Source organism: Glandiceps talaboti, chromosome 20 (assembly GCF_964340395.1).
Source record: "Glandiceps talaboti chromosome 20, keGlaTala1.1, whole genome shotgun sequence".
NCBI classification, from domain to species: Eukaryota; Metazoa; Hemichordata; class Enteropneusta; family Spengelidae; genus Glandiceps; species Glandiceps talaboti.
In genome coordinates, this window is record NC_135568.1 from 13,938,281 (window position 1) to 13,964,275 (window position 25,995).

The window sequence follows — 25,995 nt, forward strand, 5'->3', positions numbered from 1 at the left end:
GTTACGTTTCACTAGAGTAGCGCTGGAAGTTATATGCAATCATATGATATCATTTGTTTTAAACTAATGTGTCTGTCTGTTTTACAATGCATGTATGTATTAACATACCCTGTATTTCTATAACTTCTAATAATAATGATAATAATAATAATAACAATAATATTTTGTTTTTACATAGCACTTTCCCACTTTGTGCTCAAAGCGCTTTACAACTATTACCCCTGGCACGAATCTATATCGCCCCAATGGCCTTTGTTCTTCCTAGCCCCATCAACTCCCTTGGGAGCTTACAATCCATTGCAGCCTTTACAAGCGCATAGGATTAAAGCATTCACATTGCCCACTTTAGCCACTCAGAAACAAGCAGCAGCGATGGAGCTCGAACCTGTTGCCTACAGGTTCGTCACGTTAACCATTCGCCAATCATCACTCCACTCCTAGTGATCTGATGATGCAATATGTACAAAAATGTCACGGAACCGAAATAACTACTCAACAATATCGGAAGACAATTGTAATCTCATAGAAGGCATGCATATCGATTAAGCATTCTATTATAGCAAAATATTTTAATCGAAATTTGATGTGAACATTTTCACTTGAGTATGTAGAGTTTATAAACTCAACTTGTGCTTTTAAATATAAAACGTCACCTTCAAAGTCATTCGGATCGCAAACTAAAAAAAACACACTGAAGTCGAGTTAGTGACCTTAAAATAAAGCTTGCAAAGAACGAGCCCAACGTCTCCTCTCAGATGTAACATGTCTTAATAGTAACGTTAATAATACCACTTCTCGTTATTTACTATAGCTAGTGACAGAGATGTGGTTTATTTGTGGCGCTGACGTAGACAGGTTTATTTAGTGTTGTTTACATTTCGTGATAAAACTAAAAAAAGAACAAAAAATACTGACATGATGGGAGTGACATTTCTCAGATTACCATCAAACGCCCTGTCATTAAAAGAATTGTGTTTTCATTTACTCAAAAGTTTGAATACATCACTACCGTCAGAATTGCATGCACTTGTCTGATTGGCCGGCTAACCACACAACCACAACATTAATAAACTTGGCGTTACTAACAAAGTATCACCATACTATTATTTGTACGTACGTATGTATGTACGTATGTACGTATGTATGTATGTATGTATGTATGTATGTATGTATGTATGTATGTATGTATGTATGTATGTGTGTGTGTATGTGTGTGTGTGTGTGTGTGTGCGTGTGTGTTTGTGTGTGTGTGTATTTAATTATTTATTTATTTATTTATATACCATACAATCCAACAGGCATTGTTCCATAACAGGATGAGGGTTAAGTGTTAGTGCAGGAGAAAAACGGATTACCCGGGGAAAACCTGCGTTGTTTGGTAGAGTCAAACTGAACGACAATCTACTTACTTACTTACTTACTTACTTACTTACTTACTTACTTACTTACTTACTTACTTACTTACTTACTTACTTACTTACTTACTTACTTACTTACTTATACTTGCTTGCTTGCTTGCTTGCTTACTTGCTTACTTACTTACTTACTTACTTACTTACCTCTGAACTTGTGATACCGTTCATCAATACAATGCAAGGACCGAATTCCACATACCAAAAGCCCACTCTCGATCTTTCTGATACAGGGCATCCATCGTTGCAAATAGTTCAACAATCTAATGACTTACTGCATTCTGCCACCTGTTTTTGATGTTTCATGTGTTTCTGGTTGGTTAAATATCTTATTTCTTGTTTTCTTTGCGTCAGTATCGTGTATATGTTATGTGATTGTTATATTTTATTGTAATTGCATGAAAAAAATACCATTTCATAATCATGCATACATTGCCGTTAATAAAAAATGAAAAATCTCCGGTGAAATTATATTAAAAAACTATTTTAAAGACAATATCACTAACAGCAAATGCAAGCAAATAAAGGGAAACAAATATCAAATAGTATTGTTCAGGGTAATTTAAGTTGAACTTGCTGCTGTCAACAAACTCACCAAGTTGTAATTTGGTGACGTCATCACACAGACAACACATGTTTTGAATACAATATATCTATAAAAATGTACATTTCAGGTTAGATATGAATAACAAAGCTTTAGACATTGATTTGAATGAGATCAAGGACCTGGATGAGAACTTGACCACTGTAGTGAATACTGATGAAGAAAAGGATTTTCAAGATCAAGTCCGGAAATTAGAATTGAAGTATGCAGTGGATGATATCCCACCCTGGTATGAATGTTTTTCCTTTGGGTTTCAAGTAAGTTCTGAAATTGTATGTCTTTAGTGCAACATTCTATGTTATCGTCTTAGCATAGGAACGTCGAATGTCTGTCTGTCTGTCTGTCTGTCTGTCTACCTGCACATGTCTGTCTGTCTGTTTGTCTGTCTGTCTGTCTGTCTGTCTGTCCATCTGTTCCGTCTGTGCATTAAGAATTAAATGAGGTAAAGTCCGTCCGTCTGTCTGTCCATCCGCCTGTCTGTGCATTAAGAAGTAAATGACTTAATCCGTCTGTCTGTATGTGCATTAAGAAGTAAATGGGGTAATGCAAGTATAGGAAGTTAAAAAACACGAGAGAGAGAGAGAGAGAGAGAGAGAGAGAGAGAGAGAGAGAGAGAGAGAGAGAGAGAGAGAGAGAGAGAGAGAGAGAGAGAGAGAGAGAGAGAGAGAGAGAGAGAGAGAGAGAGAGAGAGATGTTATCAGTCAGTACTTTGATAATTAAGATTGCCAAGGCCTAAAAACTTATATGTGTTCAAAATGTCTGTGTATTCAAGATGGTCGCACTAAAGTATTCCTTACTATAGTTGGCGAGGTAGTATTTATTTTTGTGAAGGCATTTGGAAACAGACATCAGTAGTTCATCATATATAATGATTATTTATTTGAAACTGATGTTCACCCGTTGTAGTCATACACACGATAGAAAATAGTTCATCTTTAACCATGTAGCTATCTACGATTTCGTCGACAATTCACATGTTGTAAACTATAACATTGTATATTTTTCAGCAATGTGTGATGCTGATGAGTACAAATTTGGTGAAACCCTTTCTCTTGATTGATATCTTATGTGTGCCAGAGGAAGAACGAGGGATTTTGTTTGGCCATTTGTTTAGTGCCATCACGTTTGCTGGAGCTGTAGGAACATTCCTTCAGTGTACGTTTGGTACAAGGTAAGGACCCAAGTGGGGTTATAGGTCACGTGTTCTTCCCACATAGTAGGTGTTATTATCATGTGTTAATCAAGACAAAAAAATCTGCACCTAGAATCAAATTTGTGATTTCATATAATTTATGCTCTTTATATCAATTTGAAATGAAAAAGTATGTAATAAATTTTTAAAAAATGACATATCATTGTTCACAGATTACCAATCATACAAGGCAATGCTTTTACATACTACATACCAGCCTTACTTATCATGAATCTTCCGCAATGGAAATGTGCCCTGACAGGTAAGAGAGATGTATGTATGTATGTATGTATGTATGTATGTATGTATGTATGTATGTATGAATGTTTGTATGTATGTATGTATGTATGTATGTATGTATGTATGTATGTATGTATGTATGTATGTACGTGGATGGATGGATGGATACATGCATGCATGCATGCATGTAATTATATATATATATCTATATATATATATATATATATATATATATATATATATATATATATATATGTATGTATGTATGTATGTATGTATGTATGTATGTATGTATTTATTTGTATGATTGTTAGTGTGTGTGTGTGTGTGTGTGTGTGTGTGTGTGTGTGTGTGTCACAGAAATATTATCTTCATTTTTCGCCATATATATAAATGACGTATTCTATCCATTGGCAAGGACATAGATAATAACGTACAACTACCTGTGAATTTTATTACAGAGCCTAGTTCAGTGAACGGAACTATAAATGCTTCAAACTCCGACGTAACAACATCTGATAGAATGAGAGAGGTGAGACGTAGTAGCTATGTTATTATTAAATGTTTGCAGCTCATAGTTAAGTTAAGTGGTTTGTTTTGTGTTAGAACTATATAGGCATATGATGTCGAACCAAAGCCTGTCAACAGTCGTCTTGACTTTTTTTAGTAATTTATCTTCAATACTATTGCCGCTGAAATTAATAGAATAACATGGTGTGGACGTTCCATGAAGTCAGATTATATTTTATGTGTTCGAATCCTCAGTGAGTGAGTGAGTGAGTGAGTGAGTGAGTGAGTGAGTGGATGGGTGAGTGAGTGAGTGATGAGTGAGTGAGTAGCGCGTTCTGTATTTGCATTGTGCATGCTGACTATTAAATTTGAATGTGATAAGTATTTGCATACAACTAGTATTTAAATAAAATATATTTCAGAAGTTTTTTGTTAGGAATTCGACAAAATATAATCTCCGTCTGAATACAGACTAGACGAACCACAGCATTGCAGTTACATTTCTACCGACAATGACGAATGAAGTAGATAGCCAATCAGGGAGCATAAAGACAAATATCCCGTGTTGACTTTGAATTTTCATTTTAACTTAGATACAAGGCGCAGTGGTGATTGCAGGCTTGTTTCAAACTCTTCTAGGACTAAGTGGATTATTTGGTTTACTTTTGCGATTTATTGGACCTTTAACTATAGCACCTACAGTATGTTTGCTTGGCTTAACCATATCCTTGTCGGCTTTGAATGATGTCAGTAAGCACTGGGGTATTGCCTTTATGTAAGTTATACATATATGTGATTATTTATTCTAAGACAATTTAAAACTACATTAATAGTTTGGATATCGTACGTGTGTTCACAGACAGACAGCTAGACCGTCTCGGCCACATACATACATACATACATACATACATACATACATACATACATACATACATACATACATACATACATACATACATACATACCAACAGACAGACAGACAGATACTACGTACGTACGTACATACATACATACATACATACATACATACATACATACATACATACATACATACATACATACAAAGCTACTACACGAGCCTTCTGTACGTACGTACAGACAGACAGACCGACAGACACACACACAGACAGACAGATAGATAGACAGACAAACAAACAGACAGACAGACAGACAGACAGACAAACAGACAGACAGACAGACAGACAGACAGACAGCCATCTCATGCCTAAAATATAATCTTTCCTTACGGAAGGTAAAAATGACGTTTTGAGCTGGAAGCTTCTAGCCTACATCCATACTTGAAGATAATATCAGACTAAAGTGTTGCATTACAACCCTTCTTGAGTTTATGTTTTTGCAGATTTAATGTTTTTGTTCCGAACGTGATTTATATTCGAAAAGAAAACACAACGCAATTTTCGTTCTAGGTGCTCCAAAACGGTGTTAATACATTTTAATCCCCTCGTTTTTATTTATCTCCAGGACAGTCTGCTTGGTTTTAATATTCAGTCAATATTTAGATAAAGTAAATGTTCCATACCCTACGTTTAGTAAAGGCACAGGTTGCACTAGAGGTTACTCAAGGTTATTTGCTCTTTATTCGGTGAGTGTAATCGAACTTTGGTTTGAAATAAATAGCATATCAGAAAAAGTAGAAATAAAATCCATTGAATAAGGCCTCAAAAATTTGTTTGGTTCTGGTTACCCGACCCCACCTATTTTTTCTCGTCGACCTTAATTTTTCTATGAAATCGTGAAAATTCTAAAGTCTCGCAAGAAATAGTGGATGCCGAAACTGACAGCAATTTATAAAAGACAAAATAAATCTGTTCCAATCTGTAGTGGCTGTAGATCTGATGAGAAGAAACCGATAACACAGAAACTACAATGGAACACAACAGAAAACATAACTACCTCACTAGACGCTCATATATGAAAACAAAATATTTAAAAAAATTAAAAATAATAAATCTACCTACTCCAAATATTCTAATATTGAGATTAATCGGAACCACACAATTTTTTTTGTTAGGCCTAAACAAAAAAAAACCAGCAAAATTAAATGACTGTATAATATATGCCTTATTTAAACAAAACTATTTTTTTTGAGCTATGAATGATTTCCTTAAAAGTAATGGTCTTGTCAAAAAATTAAAACAAAAACAAATGCTATTTTCATTAACACTGAAGATTAGAGTAAATAATTGTATGTAATTCACATATTAGACAGTCGTGTGAAAAGTCATCACAGCAGTCGTCTGTTTTACAAAAGCGTTCCATACTACAAAAGACTAGTTACTGGCAACTTCAAAAGCAAACCGTTGTTTATGAGCGGTTGTTTACATGATTTACGTCAAACTTTCACCCAAGTGAATTCTGATGCCAGAAGTTCACATGATTTACGTCATACTTTCACCCAAGTGAATTCCTGACATCAGAAGTTTACATGATATACGTCACACTTTCACCCAAGTGAATTTCTGACGTCAGAAGTTTACATGATATATGTCACACTTTCACCCAAGTGAATTTCTGACGTCAGAAGTTTACATGATATACGTCACACTTTCACCCAAGTGAATTTCTGACGTGAGAAGTTTATAAGGTTTACGTCATACTTTCACCATACTTTCGTATAGGGTCTATGCTTTCACCTAGTTAATTCTGACATCAGAGAAGTTGATATGATTTACGTCATACTTTCAGACAGGTGAATTCTGACGTCATACAATAAAGGACAGTTTATATCAATTTCCTCTTTTCTGTAATAATTGCGTTTGTAACTTAAAGCAAATATTATTTTTTTAGTCCTAATCACACGTTTTATATGTCATATCATACCAGATACTCTTCGCTATCTGTATTTCTTGGTTCTTTTGTTGGATATTAACTTTAACAAATGTTTTTACTGATGATAAAACTGACCCATCCTACCAAGCCAGAACTGATAGGAATTCAAAATCAGTGGCTGGAATTCCATGGGTGTGGTTCCCTGTTCCACGTAAGTTATCATTTTACATTTTCCTAATTATAAAGACCCACTTGTCTGGTTTATCACCATGATCGGATATGTGATGTATTCATATATTGTGTCGTAATGGTACTGAGGAACTTATAAGTACTTATAATTACTTTGAATTCATTCACCCAAGTGAATTCTGACGTTTGCATAAATTATGTCATTCTCTAACGTCATACAAATAAGAGACAATTTACGTCATATGGTGGTCATAACTTGGGATGGGAAAGACCCACTTATCACACACACTTTCTGTGCCACACACCATCTTTTTCATCATCTTCTGTATCCATAAGTGTTGTGTCTGTATTAGTTTAAAGTTACCCTGAATGTATTTCCACTGCATGATTAGATGCGAGTCCAAAATTCTTCGACTTTAATTTTGATACCACAAATTGAAAATAAATGTGTTCAGTTACATGTTTTACCGCCAACAAAAGTCATTATATCAATCACCAGCATTTGTCATGGTACGCCGTGAGTGGCGCCCTGATGCATCGAACAACGATTTTGCTTTTTAGTAGCATATCCAATGAGGTTTAACGACAATGCGTATTTTACAGTCTAACTGTGTTTATGTCTTCATGACAACTCTTTATTGTCCTTTCCAAAATTTTATCATCGTTGCTGGCACTCTTCATATTAAATGTATGCAATTTCTTTACAGTCAGGTGGGGTTCACCAACATTTGGTGTTGCTGCTATAGTTGGTATGTGTTGTGGTGTACTTGTCTCAACCATAGAGTCCATTGGTGATTATTATGCAGCAGCCAAATTGAGTGGCGTACCACCACCACCATCACATGCCGTCAATCGCGGTATTTCTACAGAAGGAATTGCTGGCATAATAGCTGGCGTGTGGGGTTCACTCGGACTTACGTCATACTCAGCTAATATCGGTGCTATGGCCATAACTAGGGTACGTCTACCTTGCAACTCGTTTTTAAAGAAGGCTTGAACATGCATCTGAAGTGGTATCTACCTTTACAGAAACACTCTTAAACAACAAGTGTGCGTCTTAAACAATGACCATGGCAACAAGTGTCCATAGTAAACAACGACCATAGCAACAAGTGTTATTCGTAAAAATGGCCATAGAAACATGTATGCATCGTAAACAATGACCATACCAACAAGTGTGCATTGTAAATGTCGTCCATAACAACAATTATTCATTTTAAACAAAATCCATGCCAACACTTGAGTAATTTAATCATACTTGATAGGAGAACTCTGAAAACATTATTGACAATTCTATGACATTAAAGGAACAATTTAGAGGTGCTTCTTGAACAAGGCTATATGGACCAATCCCTGACTTGTTGGTCTAGTCTAATTTTGTCTTGAATTTCTCATTTCTACCACAGGTTAGCAGTCGTCGTGTATTTCAGTATGTAAGTCTGATAGCATTATCATTTGCATTGTTTGGTAAAATTGCAGCCATTATGTCAACAGTACCAGCACCAGTAATGGGAGGAATATTATTGGTCAACTCTGGTGAGACTGATTGTTAAGACAGTTAAATATACCATTCGTTCCAACAGATATTGAATTCAAGCCAATAAATTCTTTCACTTTTTTGCTTATGTAACTCACCGTTAGACAGTTCTCGAAAAGAATGTACAAACATTTCGCTCGCAGATCGTGAGACTATTATTACACTGACACTGAAATCTAATAGTAATCAGTCAAAAGGCAGAACAATATGCAAATGAACGGATATCTGCACTCAGAATTACCTCCCTTATGTTTAATATAAACATATAATACAATGTAGATTTTTTCACATCTACATTTAATATATATACAAGGTATTTTTTCACGTCTATACATGATATAAAAATATATTGCAACATAGATTTCTCGTTTATATTTAGTATATACATATATACAATGTATATATTTACACGTTTATCTTTAATATATTACATATATGCAATGTAGATTTGTCACGTGCATATTAATATATACATATATACAAGGTAGATTGTTTTTACGTCTATCTTTAATATACACTTAAGGTAGATTTTTCACGTCTATCTTTAATACATACTAACAGGAGTAATTTATTTTTCAAATGTTCTTATCCAATAGGTTTGATGTTTGCAGTCGGTGCAGCCAATCTACAATATGTGAATATGAATATGCCGAGAAATTTAAGTATTTTTGGATTTGCCATTGTGACCGGTTTAATAATACCAGAATATTTCATGGCAAATGATGACATCATAGACACAGGTAGGATATAAAGTATACTACTATAACATATAAATTTGTCTTTTATTTCTGTATAACCATTCCATCAATTTGTATCTGATTCAATCTGATATTGCAACCCATGGTGGAGGGTTTATGTGCAACCATACTGAGGAGGTTGAGAGTAATAAGTTAAAGTGACGATATGGATGAGGATTGGATATTTATTTTGGATTTTTAATTTATATAAAACAATTTTATCATTTCTTCCTACTTGAAAAAATCAATGTGAATTAGCATTTGCCCAAGTCCTTGTTTCTCACGCAATAAATTGCAAAGGATTTATAAATGCATGACATTTCTTTATTGTACGTACAATAACAAACGTTTGACACACTGTTTAGCTTTTTGCAATGTATTGGGTTACAAATACAGACTAGGTCGATGTTTTTTCACATTGACTTTTCAAGTAAGAAGCCATGAAAAAATATTGTTCTATAAATCCAAAATCCAAAATAAATACCCAACCGTCATACACATGGAACCTTTAACACTGCTATTCCCGAGAATGTCAAAACATTGAAATACCTTGCAGTCACACTGAACGAAGACGCTACTTCTGAAATGGAGATAAAGAAAAGACTAGCGATTGCAAATGTTCAGTTTGCTAAACAAAATAAGATGCATTACATTGCATGTTCATTTGCCAGAAATCGAAAAGAAAAGAAAATTTACATATCAAGTGAGGAATAGAAATTAGTTAAGTAAATGCATGTGCAAATAAAAAATAACTTTGAACTTCTGGCTGGACCACAAAAATAGTATGTTCAAACTAGTCAGGTTTGAGGCCCAAGGAAAAGCATGGGAAGAATAGCATGGATCAATCAAGATAAAAATTTATCTGCTACGATCACTGATAAGCTCGATTGCCATTTATGATTGTGAAGCATGAACATACAGTTCTAACCTCGAACGACGCATACATTTATTTGAGATGATATACTATCAAAGATTTCTGGGAGTTACCTACAAGGAAGACGTCCGAACAAGTGAGTCCATCGTGATAATAATCTACCAACTTGAAATACGTTGATTTGACTTTTCTTTTTTTCCATTAATCAGGTGTCCTTGAGATTGATCAGGTCTTTTCTGTGTTATTGACTACCAGAATGTTTGTTGCTGGCTTTACAGGTTTCATTCTGGATAACACAATACCAGGTTTGTTGAATTCTAAAAATATGTCTAATGTTTTGCAAGAGATGTGTCTGATAACAAAATAGTGTGTGAGTGACATACTTTATATGGGAACTACGAACGAGAAAAGTTTTGTACAACAATTGACAGTCAATAGCGACCTCAATGTATTTTCACTAGGATCATACCCCCCCCCCCCCCATGAAAGATCACCTAGTTTTAAAAATACGTTGTACCCAATGACATAATATAACTTGGAAGAGGATTTGTAAATTAGGTGACTGTACTACTGCAAAATCAAATCAAACATGACATAATGAAATGAGGCATTTCATGCTTATAAAAAGAATAAAATGAATGCGCGTGCGTGAGCGTGCATGTGTAGTTTGTGCCCCCCCCCCCCGTACGTACGTGTGTGCATGCACAGAGTCGTGTCATCAATATCTAGACTTCATTGTCGTAGACAGCCTACAAACGGTAGAAATACCAATATTAAGTCATAAATCTTGAGCCTCTTATAATTTGCACAAAGATTGTTTCAGAGTTATACCGTACGCGTATACATTGTAGTTTATGGTGGATAATAATCAGTATTTGTACCGTTTGACAAAAAAAAGACATATAGTCCTTCGTTCTATCTCGCTCTAATTGAAAAGGAACATCGTTATATGTATATTTATATCATGCACTAGCCAGGTTCAATGAAAAATATGGAATACATACTCTGGTCGTTCTACATCACGACAATGTGAAGACCATGTGTGTCTACGTCATTGGTTCTGCTGTTTGAAATACTAGTCGAAACACTTCAAGTTGTCATTACTTACCCCGATTATTTCCAAACAATACTGGCGAAAGTATAATTACATAATCCCCAAACATTTTTCTTAATTCAGTCGGAAAATAATCAGATTACTTGTACTTCCTTGGCTGAACGAAGAAAAATATTGGGGAATAATATCCAAATATCCATTTTTTCGTTAAGAGCAGGTTATGCTTTTTTCCTACAGGTACACGTGAACAACGTGGAATGATAGCCTGGAATCCCCAAAGTCAACATGGAAAAGACAATAGTCAAGAATCACTTACTTCGTACGATCTTCCTTTCTGTATGTCTTACATAAAACGCTGGAGGTGGACTCGATATCTACCTCTATGCCCAACCTTTGGTACAAAACGTGGTATAGAAAATTAGCAATAACTGATTTCTGTTATAAACTGATCTGGACTTATTATATTTCTTTCGTTTGAACAAATAATATAGAATAGAAAATGTTCTATGTAAACAGAATATGATAAGTTAAATGCTGGAGGTGGACACGACATCTACCCCTTTGACCAACCTTTGGTACAAACTATGTTATTGAAAATTAACATTTGTTTTATGTTATAAGCTGATCTGGCCCTGTTTTGTTTTCGTTTGCGAATTTGAACCAATAATAGGCAAGATATTATGACTTCAAAGTATGAAAATAGAAAGTGTTAAATATAAACAGACTTGAATACATTAAACTGGCATGGTTTACATCAACTGAGTTTTGTGAGGCTTGTTTGTTTTGTTGAAGGACCTTCATCCTTTTCAGGAATGCCCAAATAGCACTGTAGATCTAGTCGGCAGTAGAAGTCAAATTTGGCAGCGGGAATGTGATATTAGAGTAGCTGTGTATGCTATTTGTTATCCATGGGTAGGGGTTACATTGGAAACAAGTCTTCATAGAAGATACACTTCTCAAAAACTTTACTTGTATATAAAGTGACTAATGGGTGAAATAAATGAATGTTAGTTTTTACTTTGGTTTTAATGGGCTCAAGAGTAAAAACAAATTAGAGACAATTGACTGTACAGTGTGTGTGTGTGTGTGTGTGTGTGTGTGTGTGTGTCATATGCACAAAATAGCTATTTTTTGAGGACAAGGTCTTAAAAGACAGCTTGCACATGATAATGTGGGCGATAGAAACTTGGATGTACTATATATAGTATTTTAGTTATGCTGTAGATACTTCTAAGGGAGCTGTCAGTAATTACAAGGGTTAGGACCAGGGAAACAAGGCCTGAGCTGTTGCGTAAAATCTGACCCTCACCAATTCCGTTGTCATAGTACTAAAAAGTGACCCGCCCTTAATTTCCTCCCTAAAATATGTTCTTTCCCCAGTTAAGATATTCAAAAACAAGGTTTAAATGCTGTTAGACATGGAAAAGTACACTACTAGTACATCATCGAAACTTGACTATACTGCAATGCATTTCTGTATGGTCTGCCACCTAAAGACATTGTCTCCCTTCAACATGCCCAAAATACAGCAGCTAGGACAAAGAAAACAGATCACATCACATCGGTTCTTTCTGATCTTCACTGGCTACCTATCTGTTGCAGGATTCAATACAAAGTACTACTGATCACCTACAAGGCACTCAATAACACTACTCCCGGTTACATCGCTGACTTGATTAACAGTAAACACACAACTCGTTCACTTCGCTCAAACAACAAAAGTCTACTTCATGTATTTCACTGTACAGTCAAACTATACAGTGAGTGTGTGTGTGTTGTCGAAAGAGCAGTGCCAGTCTTATGGAACAGTATAAGCTTACCACTTGAACTTCGTTACTCATCAACTGTCAATACATTCAAGAAGGACATCAAGACACATCTGTTTGCAAGCGCTTTCTCTAACTTATTACATTGATCTACACAATTCTCTTGACTGACTTACTGATTGACTGACTGACTGACTGACTGACTGACTGACTGACTGACTGATTGATTGATGTGATTGATATTTAATTCAATGAATACATTATCGATTTATATTACAAAATTACAAAATAAAAGCAAGGGATACACTAGTTCTAGAAATATGCGCTTCGAGGTTTCCAACACATAGGAGTGGTTGACGTGTCGGAAATCTCGGAGCACATATTTCCAGAGCTAGCCACACGTGTATTCGTTCGCATACTTACGTGATTTACATGCCGTTGAGGGTTCCACCCCTAGCCTCTTGCCGATGAGCGTTACATTCCCCAGGTGCATTCCCTCAACGGCAAGAGGCTGAGTAACCGAGACTGACCCGCTGTTTTCGTCTCACGTTCAATGCGCATGCTCGATACGCAAATATCAATCTTATATGATTTGACCATCTGATAAATGTCAAATGGCAATGGCATGCTCACCCGTTTAAAGCAATCTGATTAAAATCTGATGTGGTGAAAGCGGTCATATGTCTTTATTTACCTCTATTTCCATCATTTTGTGCCGTTTGTTTTGTTCCGAACAGGGGCATTCAGTATTAAGTAGTATCATTAAACAAATATGTCAATTTTGACGTATAATATACCTGTATTGTTTACTTGTTGATGAAAAACAAACAAACTTTTATTGTAAGAATAGTATAGACTGGATATACACGTTTCCTTGGCATTAGAAGACTAGTGAAATGATGACTACCCTGTAATTTATCAATTATCTGAATTTCACACACACACACACACACACACACACACAGATTCAGTGTAAGAGGTAAGTCATAAACTGAAGGAAAAGCGCTCAATACTGAGAAGTAGAGCTGTATTTACACAAAATACACAAGTTATGGTATGGAGCCGTTACTCACGCATTCAAGCGTGAAACTCTGAGTAACGGCTCCGTACCATAAATTGTGTATTTTGTATATATATATATATATATATATATATATATATATATATATATATATATATATATATATATATATATATATATATATATATATATATATATATATATATGCTAAGACAGTGCTCTATACCGCAGTGGCAGAGCGCAATAGTTTTGGTAGTTCTGGAACTCTTTTTTGGTTGTAACTCATAGTGTCACGCGCATGTTGTCTGATGATCGCACTATGCGCGTTTAACTCCGAGTTACAACCAAGACAGAGTTTCAGAACTACTAAAACTATATAAAACTATATATATATATATATGTATATGTATATATATATATATATATATATATATATATATATATATATATATATATATATATATAAATTAAAGTATTTGAGATGGGTATGTGTCTTCTACTGAGAATTGTTTCTCTGTTAAAAATGTTGGGACATACCAGAATGTATATAACAACCAACAGAATGAATAAACTATTAATATCTCTCTTTCTTTCTGATGTCAATTTGTAAGCTTATTTCTTTCATCTTGGATATTTCTGTACTAGTATCATAAAGTCTGACCCAGCCATACAAATGCACCTTAAATATGTGTATATACATTTGTAGGGTACCTTAAAATTGACGTAGTTAGTGCTAGAGGGGTCTAACTACAAAGACGACATTTTGAGAAAGAAGCAGACTGAGAACCTTTTTTCGGCCTCACCTTCCAAGTGGACTGTAAAAATCAGGCAATTAGCCTGATATCGCCGATACTTGTAGCATATTAAGGCGTGCGCATCACTTAAATACGCCCTTGTTTATTTTTTTGTTCGTGTGTGTCAAGCAGTCTGCAGGGAAACACAAAGATACCCCTACATTACAATTACTATATCAGTGAATCCAACCATAGAACCAATCATGAACAAGCAACTTACATCTACCCACATACATATTTGTTCTAAAGACACTAATAAATAACCAGATTTTGTCATCTTTTTCTTTCTTTTTTTTAGAAAATAACAAACATTATTTTCTATCTGGGCCTGTTGACATTATCTATATATCCTGTAGAATAAAGGTCTTCCCTTTCTGACACCATACATCACACATAGTCAACATTAGAGAATTTCTGAAAATGATAAGCAACTTGACAAAAATAACCTTAATATCTTGTAATCACATTTAAGCTTTCTTGTAAGAAAGTAACCTTTCACATTAACTTTGCTCTTGAGGGTGGACTTTTAAAATGAATTATTTATTGTATATCGCAGACACTTTGTAGCATTTATCTGTGGCCAATTTCTTTTAAATCATGTCGTGTCAGCAAGTAATACAGTGTAAGACAAATATGCATAATGTATTACGTCTTGGGCTCATACTACTTTTGGCCAAATGGCTGGCATATTTGTAGACAGCAAATAGGATTTACAGCCAAATTCAAAAACTTTAATACATATAGACGTCATTCAAGTGTGTACTTATTTTATCAGCTTAAGATGTCTTTTAAGGCGTTAACATGTGATTTTGACGTTCATTTTTAGGATCAATTATCAAATACATGCCAGCTATTTGTTGCATATATCAGAAACTATGTAGTAGTTATTTATTGCCACCATGTGCATTTTTAAAGGAAAGTCACACCACCATAAATGATTCCATCATGCATATATATTTAAGTATTTGAGATGGGAGTGTGTCTTCTACAGAGACTTGTGTTTAAGTTGAAAATGTTTTGACACATCAGAATGTATATGACAACCAACAGAATGAATAAACTATTAATAGCTCTCTTTTTTTCTTGTACCAATTTGTAAGCTAATTTGTTTTCATCTCGGGTATTTCTCTACTATTATCATAAAGTCTGACTGAGTCATACAAACGCACATAAAATATGTGTATGTATATTTCCAGGGTACCTGACAATTGAAGTGGTTAGTGCTAGAGGGGTCTAACTATAAAAATGATATTTTGAGAAAGAAGCAGAGAACCTATTTTCGGCTCCATCTTCGGGATTGACTGTAAAAATCTGGTCATTTGCCAGATATCGCTGACAGCTGTAGCATATTAAGGCGAAAAAGCAAGAATTGTTTCTAGTCAGCACGCGCATCACTTAAATACCGCGTTGATCTTTTTTGTTTTCGTGTGTGTAATGTAGTCTGCAGGGAAACACAAACATACCCCTCCCTACATCAAATGCTGCTTCAGTGAAGTAAACTGTAGAGTCAACCATGAACGAGCAACTGACATCTACCCACATACATACTTGCTCTAAAGACACTGAATAGCCACATTTAAACTGAATGCCTTCCGTAAGGGTATAGTCTTGCAATTTCATGATGTATGGAAGCAATTTAGCTCTATATCTGTGATTTTTCAAGTCCCAATGAAAGTTAGTTGTCAAAAATGTTGTTCAAATGTCCGCCTCCTATTCTCAGCATAGGACAGCTTGCCATCCTCGAGTTGCGTTCACTCGGCTTTCGTGATCCCCCTACATACGCGGGATATGCACACCCGTTTCCACGGCAAATAATAAGCGAAATTGAAACCCAGGTAACATTGCTGTTATTACGCATCAGAACGTTGCCCTACTTCGTCACTGGGTATTTGAGTGAATACAAATTCCTGTTTCGACAGACAAGCGTACCATCTGCTCCAAATCATATAAGTTTCTGCTTCCAAGCTTTGTCACATATAGTTTTTTTGTCAAGATTTAGTTGAGTAGCGCGCCCTCACTGTACACTACTTATATAGAGGTCAATGTATAGGTCACCAGTATCAGATTGTTGCAAATCCACACAATGGATTGCTGAAATATCGATTTTTACGTAGGCAGTGAACAACAGTTTTGAAGGCCACACAACAATTTTGTTATCACGGTAGGCCAAGAAAAAAATATATTTTCTGGTGAGTTTGCATCACTTAAATACCCCGCCTCGATCTTATTTTTTATCGTGTTTGTCCAGCCAATGCAGACTACAGATCCATGGGAAAATACAAAATAAGTCTCCCTACATTAAGTAGTAGATTGAGCAACAGGCCTACAGGTTTGTTGAGAATTGTAGACAACATATCCTGACCAGAAACGCTTTTCTTTTTTGTTGCCCAATGTGAGCAATTTCATGTCTAAATGTAATACAAATCGTGTGTTACTGTTGGTGCTCATATCACTTTTGGTTGAATGGCTTCCATATGTGAATTATGATTTACAGCATAACTTAAAAGACACTTTAAATGGCCTTGGGTCAAATTGAGGCTTCATTTGTATCTTTTAACCACAACACATGCAAATGCTTACAGGAAACATATTTGCTGTTTGACCTTAGTTTATCATATGACCAAATCGTATAACTTGAATGTGCATACCGCACATGCACATTGAATATGATACGAAAACAGCGGTTGAGCCTCAGTTACCCCAGCCTCTTGCCGTTGAGGTCTACACCCAGCTGGGCATGTAACCCTCAACGGCAAGAGCCTAGGGGGTCCGGTGTAGCCCTCAACGGCAAGAGGTTAATAGTTATTCACAAGATTATCAGCAGATTGTTTCCGTCTCGGCGGTCGATGGATCATACATACATACATACATACATACATACATACATACATACATACATACATACATACATACATCAAACATGCATACATACATACATACATACATACATACATACATACATACATGATGCACATTCTGAATAAAGATGCAATATCCAGTTCGTCAGTACGTCAGGCAGGCAATCAGTCAGCCAACCAAACAACCTACCAACCAAACAACCCACCCACCCATCAATGAATTAATGAATGAATGAATGAATGAATGAATCAATCAATCAATCAATCAATCAATAATCCACATATTAATCTCTCAGAATCGATAAAAAAACATCAATCGGTAGAAAATTAATTTATTGATTTATCATTTCATTTATTGGCACCTTTATTGGCACCATGTGACTCTTTATATCGTATCTTACATATACACTTAACAACAATACACAACACGTACGAAAGATATAGATTTCTACAAGCCTGATATATGTAATATCAATACAATTTGCCCCTGTAACAGGTGAGGGCAAGGCACTGGGTTTGCCTTTGTTTACGTGACTAAACATGGATGTGTAGTAAACATAGCATAGGCATTTATATACTAAACATATACATATATATGTGTGTGTGTGTGTGTGTGTGTGTGTGTGTGGGTGGTGTGTGTGTGTGTGTGTGTGTGATTTTACTATATTAGTTCTCCTTTTCTATAACACGATTTAAAATGTTTGACATGCGAAATAAATTAATTGGGTGGTGTTATTCATCGTCATCACTGCAATAAGTGCATATACTAGTACATGACGAATTCTTCGTAGTAGAATTTGACTTCGTCATAAAGGGTGTAGTACCATGATGAGCATGCGTTAATCATTTCATCTTTAAATAAATATTATCATCATCATCAGGTCACATTAATGTCACGGCATGGAAGATATACCTATTATGAATATACACGGAAAATAAACCATTTAATGTTTGCACCACTTGAAGTTGCTATTTAGACCCTCAGCACTCTGTTTTCAAGGAGTATTCGTATATAAACAAAAATGTGAATGGGACATTAAATACAAACGTGGAGTAACTGTATACGTAGATGGCTATGATGTCAAACATAATACATCTGAAAATAGGAATACTAAATACTAATGCTATCACAATGTACAACCTTCAATACAATCCGATACGTTTGCTTGGTTGTCATGGTAAACATGAATGAGACAAGCTTCCTTCAAAGAAATACAATATAATTATTAGTACTGGTAACTCATAAAGTTCAAACATCACATGAACCCTTATCACATAACGTTTTAGTTATAAAACGCTCAACGTTATAACGATTGAGTCAGACTGGTACAGTTACATTAACATTTTCACAGATATAAACACGTTGCGTGAAGCTACATCAAAGACACCCGCTGTTGTTTCGGTATCAGTTGCATTGTTGTTTTTACCTAATTCTGTCTTTGTGGGAAGTCATTCCTTGTCATTCAAGGAAATGCACTATAGTGTTTTCCCAAGGGCAGTATCTCATACTGTCTTTTGCGTCTGCCCTACCATAAGCACAGTGTGTTATTAGAGTTCACACTTGTAGAAATATACTGTTCATCCTCCGACAGACAAGTAGACTGTTTGCCAAATTTATACTCCCTAATCATTTACTTGCCAGCGTTTGTGTGCATTTGTATTATCAACTGCGGCATTAGGTCGCATATATCTCGAAGAGTTCATCGGCTATTTTTTTCATTTCACATTTTTCAAGTGCATCAACGAGTGCTGACAGAGTTGCGTTCTTCCCTTTGGTCATCGACCATTTCCTAAGCATTTTTCGTATTTGTGAGCGTACACCATTCCTATTATCTTTAACTATTTCTTGGATAACATCGTCACTCATATGCAGCTTCCGCGCTAGCAGCTCCCACTCATCAGGCGGAACTTTATCAACCACATTATCGAAAACGCTCTCTACAATACAAATACAAAACGACTTATTGTTATTTCATAGAGTTTTGAAACTATACCAAAGTCACACGTTGTGACCATTTTTTACAGATGAAACATTCGTTTTAAGTCAATGGTCTTTGAAAGATCGAGGTCATAAAACTCTTTGTTGTTGCTACCGACGTAACACACAAGATATTATATTATTTTACATTACATTACATTACATTACATTACATCACATCACATCACATCACATCACCTCACCTCACATTACATTATATATTATATTATATTATATTATATTATATTATACTATATTATATTATATTATATTATATTATATTATATTATATTACATTACATTATGTTTATATGATAATGTGTTGATATATTAATATGTTACTTGACAATTAAACATGAATTAGAATGATGTATATACTAAAATCATGTCTTTACCCTGCGAGCAAAAGATTAAAATACGAAGTTCTCTCTCTTTGAAAATCACAACAGCTATATAAATATTGCATAATGAACATACCTATTTTGACGCTTGACATTATTACAAAAGTTTTTCCCTTTGTGATATTAATTTGACCAGATAAAACGACACCATCCTAGAATGAAGGTTTGGAATAGATTGGCATTATTGTGAAAATAATGTTTCCCTGACTTCATATTGAGATGCCAGAACTAATTATTTATTTTGATCATATTATTTTCAAAATCAATGCGGTGCCAAAACGCGCTCTGGCGAAGCCAAAAAAGGGCGATATCTCCCCTCTCAACTTGTGTGGCTCATTTACAAAGAAAAGGAAAGAATAAAGATTGGCGATAAGGATCAAGAATTCTCTGTTTACACATTTATCCAAAATAAAATTTGCACGTTGTGTTTTGCCCGTCATTTTCAGCCTTAGTGTTATGTGTTATAGCATATGAAAACCTTGGTGAATTAATAACTTATATCTCTTCATCTTTGAGGAATACGAGAACAAAATCGATACGAGAACAAAATCGATGTCAAAACCCTACCTCTTTGTTTTGCATAACTGTTAAAGTATGGTTCGTCCAGATTTGTTCTTTTACTACTTTGAGAACATACTCGCGATTTTGATCAAAATTACCAGAACTACAGCTCCACAAAAGCGTTGCCATCGAAAAATATCTCATTTTCCCTCCGATCGGTTGACTCATTTTCATGATGTAAGACTCTTGTCTTTCCCCGATTGCCATTTGAAGATTTGGTAGCCGTACGGATTTCACAAGCGTTTCCCACTTTATCTTAAAACCTTTGAGAACATCATTTCTTCCGATGTTGAGACTAAATAATGATGCTGATGAGAAATTGAACTCTCCTTTACCAAATTCCTCCTTCTGTAATAAAGGATAAATACCACAATCTGTTTTCTTTTATAAATAACACAGTTGCTCGTTAGTTGTCATGTTTGTTACACGCGTGTTTATTTTTGAATGCTTATTCACTAGACTACCATATCCTGTTTATAAGCTGATGTTGTGCTAGACAAAATACACCTTACATTTGGCTGTTACTAGGCGTTTTGTTTTTGTTGCTAGGATTCTCTTCTTTCACTTGCCTATCCATTCATGATATTACCTTGGCATTATACTCCATTACTTTTTGATGTTGCTATGGACTTGGTCTTAAATGTTACTTCGAGAATGTTGAATGAATACTTTACTAGTTCTGTAATAATAACATACCTAGTACAGTGTAGACAGAGTGAGTGCGTTACCGTTTAAATCGTAATCATGACTATACTCTTGCACATAGAAATGTCATGATATTAATTATTCATGAGAAGTGATTTACCTATACTTATAAACCATAAAGAGGTGTGTCTTCGTACCACCTGTCATCTAATTCAACAAGACACCAAACTTCAGTCTACCAGTTGATAAGGATGGCTTTGAATAATTCTCCTCTGAACTGGTCGAATGTGACTAAAGTTAAACTGGCGGATTCTGAAATCGGTGTTGTTACCCATTATCATAATCTTTATACCTAAAGTAAATACTAAATTCTAAATTGCCTCGATAATTTAAAGTGGCCATATCGATGTGGAGTTTGTATTTCTTTTGTATTTACGATTCATAAAACAATTTTAACATGACTTTCTTCTCGAAGTATTAATGCAAAACAACATATTCCATGTCCTTGTTTGAGACAGACTTGGTCAATGCTGTTTCACATTGATTTTTATCCCCAATCATCACCCATATGACCACTTTAAGAGGTGAAATTTCACATTATATTAAATACGACGCTTTGCCCTGGTTGGTCTTTTAACCTGCTAATCACTGACACAGTTATCATAAATATATAATAATGATGACCCAGTCATGTTACTGTTTACAACATTTACGCAATCATGCGGAGTTTCTGTATTTTTAGTCCCAAATCGAAAACAAAATATCATAATATAAATCAATATCAACAAATCAAAATCACGACTTTACCAGTCTAATCTGGTAGTGTTTTCCGTTAGGTACTGCCCTTTGGAAGTACCAGCAAAAAATCTGTTGAGTAAAATTCAACGTATTAAAATGTTTTCAATTGAAAATTGTTTAGGTTTTTGCCGCCAAAATGAAGTAATGAGGGCATCTCGTTACCTTGTGTGGCACCATAAATTGCCCACTATCCATTTCAGCTGTTGTTGGCATAGGTGAGTTTGTTGCTGCAAAAGAATGATTAACATATTACAATACAAAGAAATTATTATTCATATTAATTTCCTGCATTTTCCTCCTTTTCTGTGGTATTTGTTAAAATAACATGGCTGCCCAGAAGGTTATAAGATATAGATGTATTTTTTACATACAATAAATATAGCAGATTTAAGTCAAACCTAGTACAACGGTGACATACTATAGAAGCCATACGCACGATATCTGGATTCACGACATCATCAAATACAACGGAATGGCAGTCACGTGTGTCGTAAAATCAATATTCCAACTGAAAAAACTACTAAAATACCACGTCAGCACACACCCCCCCCCTTCAATCCCCGGATGAATATTCTCACAGGTTTTCTTTTCTTGCTGTTCAAACTTACCTATGTCATCTTCTCTGCGATTATGCCTACATGATGCTCTTCCAACTGTTGGTACCCGTTCCAGTTCTTTGCCCTGAGGACAATTTAAAGAAATTGCATCAACTTTAAATTTGGTTTCAAATTCAGACGGTCTTGAAAAATGGAGGGAGCACTTCTTGATTGACACAATAGTCAAATTAAACTTTTGATAGGTAAGATATATTTCACTGGTGTGCCTAATTTCATAAAATTCACAACTACACTAATTTGACTTGATATTTCTTTTACAGTTTTCTGTTGATTCATTTAGTTATGTGTGTATTTAGAAACTGCGAAATGCAATTTGTTATTTTTCATCAGTTTGATATTTCACAATACATCCAACTTCTTACGTAGTAATGTCTATATACCACTCTACAACTGTAAAATGATTTTTCACAATAACAAGTTATGAGACTTGTATGCAGATAATGTTAATATTTTCAATTGTAATGTAAGCCGATTCTCCAACTAATGTCTATAACTCTATGAAAGCTTCCTGCGAATGAATCAATAATTTGGCAAGTCTGTACATCGGTGGAAGTGTCTCTATATGGTTATAACTAACGTCCAGTCTTGTCACTGGTAGTCTGCCAAAGTGATTCGGTAAATCTCCGGATAAGCAATTGTTGGCAAGATTCAGCGTGGTTAGTTTCGTTAGCTTAACTATGTTTGCTGAAACTACTTCGACCTTGTTTCCATTAACCAAAAGAACTTCCAAATTGAGGAGATTCCAAAGTTCCGAGGGAAGTGCTTTCAGCTCATTGCAACTTAAGTCCAGGTGCTTTAAATTTGACAAGGTGGGTATACTATTGCGAATACGTTTGATCTTATTTCCTGATAGGTTTAGTTCTTCCAACTTGGACATGCCTGACATACCATGTGGGACATCTTGAAGTAAATTATAACTGAGGTCAAGTTTTACCAAGCACATTAACAAGGTACATCACTTCCTCAAATCGGTTGTGAGCGGCATACAGCATTTGCAATCGATCAAAGAGGTTGCGGCAGTCAACAACATAATGTTATTTCCTTCAAGATTAAGAACTTGCAGCTTTTTGCAGCGATCTAACATTTTTGGCAATTTCTTCAATACATTAAACTCTACATGAAGATATTTCAAATTTTTAAGCTTTGTAATGGAGTCTGGCAAACATGTAATGTTATTATATCCAACGTTGAATGTTTGGAGACTAACCAGTCTTCCGATGACGTTTTTGATGTCTGTTATGATATTTCTACTCATATCAAGTTCCTGAAGACTTCTCAATTCATACACACACACATTGGAATTTTCCGGAGATCGCAGCCTGACAGAATAAGTGATTTCATTTCTGTTAATTTATTGGCAAAATTCGATGGGATAAAAAGACCCTTCAGTGACTTATTATTTGAAATGGTAAGTCTTTCAAGTCGCGGCTTCGATTCATCATATGTTTCGGCGGTGCCATAGTTAAACGTCTGGAGTAAATTCTTATCAAGACGCAACGTTCTCAAGTATGTCAAAGTGTACAGAGTATCGGGCACTGAGTTGAGCCTATTTTCTCCAAGATCAAGTGTTTCCATTTCATTCAGTCGTAAGATGACATTGGGGAAGACAGATAAATCATTTTGTCTAAGAACGAGTTTTCTTAGGTTTTCAAGTCCAGCATGGAGACTGGTCAATTTGTTGTTGGTGAATATGAGAGTATGTAACTGCTGCTGAGAAAGTATTTCTTTAGGCACAGACGTTAAGTCTCCGTTTTTATGGACTATCTCACGATTAACTCCATCAGTCATCCTAGCAGACGTTCACTATGATGACGAAATGATAAAAATATATAGGCGAGCAATCTAAAGCAGTACCTGTACCAAAAGGGAAAATATCAAATCGTATTGGTACCTCAACATGCTTGAAGAGAGGAAAATAAAACAAGAATGTTTGAGTACTGGACATCGTATTAAGTTATAAATCAAGGACTCTTTTCATGAAAAGCTACCAACATATTTATATTGCAACATAATTGTGTTCGTTTCAGTATTATAAAACATGCTGAGCAAAACCTACCTATACAAAACACTATATAGCTATACATGTACCTGTACTAACGATAATAATTGTTTTTGAGATACCAAGGAAATATGTTTAAGGTGAAATTCATTGTTTACTTTCCCGTAAGGAACGGTCATATATTATGCTTTTGTCTGTCTGTCTGTCTGACTGACTGACTGACTGTCTGTCTTTCTGTCTGTCTGTCCTTGAACAATTCGCAAGATATCCAAAAATACGTCAATTCTAGTGAAACTTGCGATACATCGTTTATGCCAATGACAATAACTGATAAGATTTATGTCAATATCACATTAATGATTTTCGGTAAATAAGCTGTGTTTTAATACATAATGCAAATTTCATATCCTTTTGTGTACATTGCTGTCAGATAGCAAAGGTTTTCTATAAAACAAATGTGTCGTTCACGTATTTTTAATAAATCCTTTGCATAATTCAGAATTTTTGGTAATTAGATTACATTTTAAGAATGCATGCATCATATTCCATATCATTTGGTAAGTACATACGCCATAGCAATACTCACATATCCGAGACAGTTCGTTTCCCATAAAGTTTTTTTTTTTTTTTTATAGAGAATAGCATCCTTTGCATAATTAATGGTTTTCGGTACTTAAGGCTATATATCTTAAGGATGAAAGCGTCAAGTTTCATATAATTTAGTGCATGCATTAACGATAACTGTATGTGTCCTATAAAGACTACCAAAGTAAATTATTATTGTAAGTTTACCATATATGCAAATTAGCCTTAGAAACTTCTCGTCTGATTGGCTAAAGTAAACTGTGCACCTGTCTGTAATTCTCTATTTGTTCTAACTTTTTTGATCACATTTCAGTCGATAACATCTGAGCACTAGTGACCAACACCAGTCCCTAAGGAGGCTACTAGCGACTAGGAACAATATAAAAAATAGACCGTATTTTTCTTCCAGAAAGCTTTTGAAGGTTATGAAGATTTTTTGAACATTTATTACCATTCCCTACCCATCCCTGGTATAATGGTATCTCTGATCTGTTGACAATCAATTCAACAATATGGAAATATAGAGACGAAAACTATGTATTATCTCTGATAGAACAAGATATTGTTGAGGTTAAGTAGACACTGAAAATTATGAATGTAACCTCGACTGGAGAGAGAGAGAGAGAGAGAGAGAGAGAGAGAGAGAGAGAGAGAGAGAGAGAGAGAGAGAGAGAGAGAGAGAGAGAGAGAGAGAGAGAGAGAGAGAGAGAGGGCGAGAGAGAGAGAGAGAGAGAGAGAGAGAGAGAGAGAGAGAGAGAGAGAGAGAGAGAGGGGGGGGGCAGAGACAGGGACAGAGAAGGTCTTAGTACACATATATTCAGTAAAATAAATGT

The 25,995-nt window shown here is 35.2% G+C and overlaps 1 protein-coding gene across 1 annotated transcript; it reads left to right on the top strand.

Annotated features, from left to right (window-relative positions):
- The first annotated feature begins 372 nt into the window (after window positions 1-372).
- On the top strand, window positions 373-11,561 carry LOC144450580 (solute carrier family 23 member 2-like). Its single transcript, XM_078141223.1, has 13 exons — window positions 373-398; window positions 2,087-2,273; window positions 3,024-3,187; window positions 3,382-3,470; window positions 3,910-3,980; window positions 4,552-4,733; window positions 5,441-5,561; window positions 6,803-6,959; window positions 7,645-7,895; window positions 8,344-8,473; window positions 9,071-9,214; window positions 10,295-10,390; window positions 11,377-11,561. Exons 1-13 carry the CDS (start codon window positions 373-375, stop codon window positions 11,559-11,561), a joined length of 1,803 nt encoding a protein of 600 aa, XP_077997349.1.
- The last annotated feature ends 14,434 nt before the right edge of the window (window positions 11,562-25,995 follow it).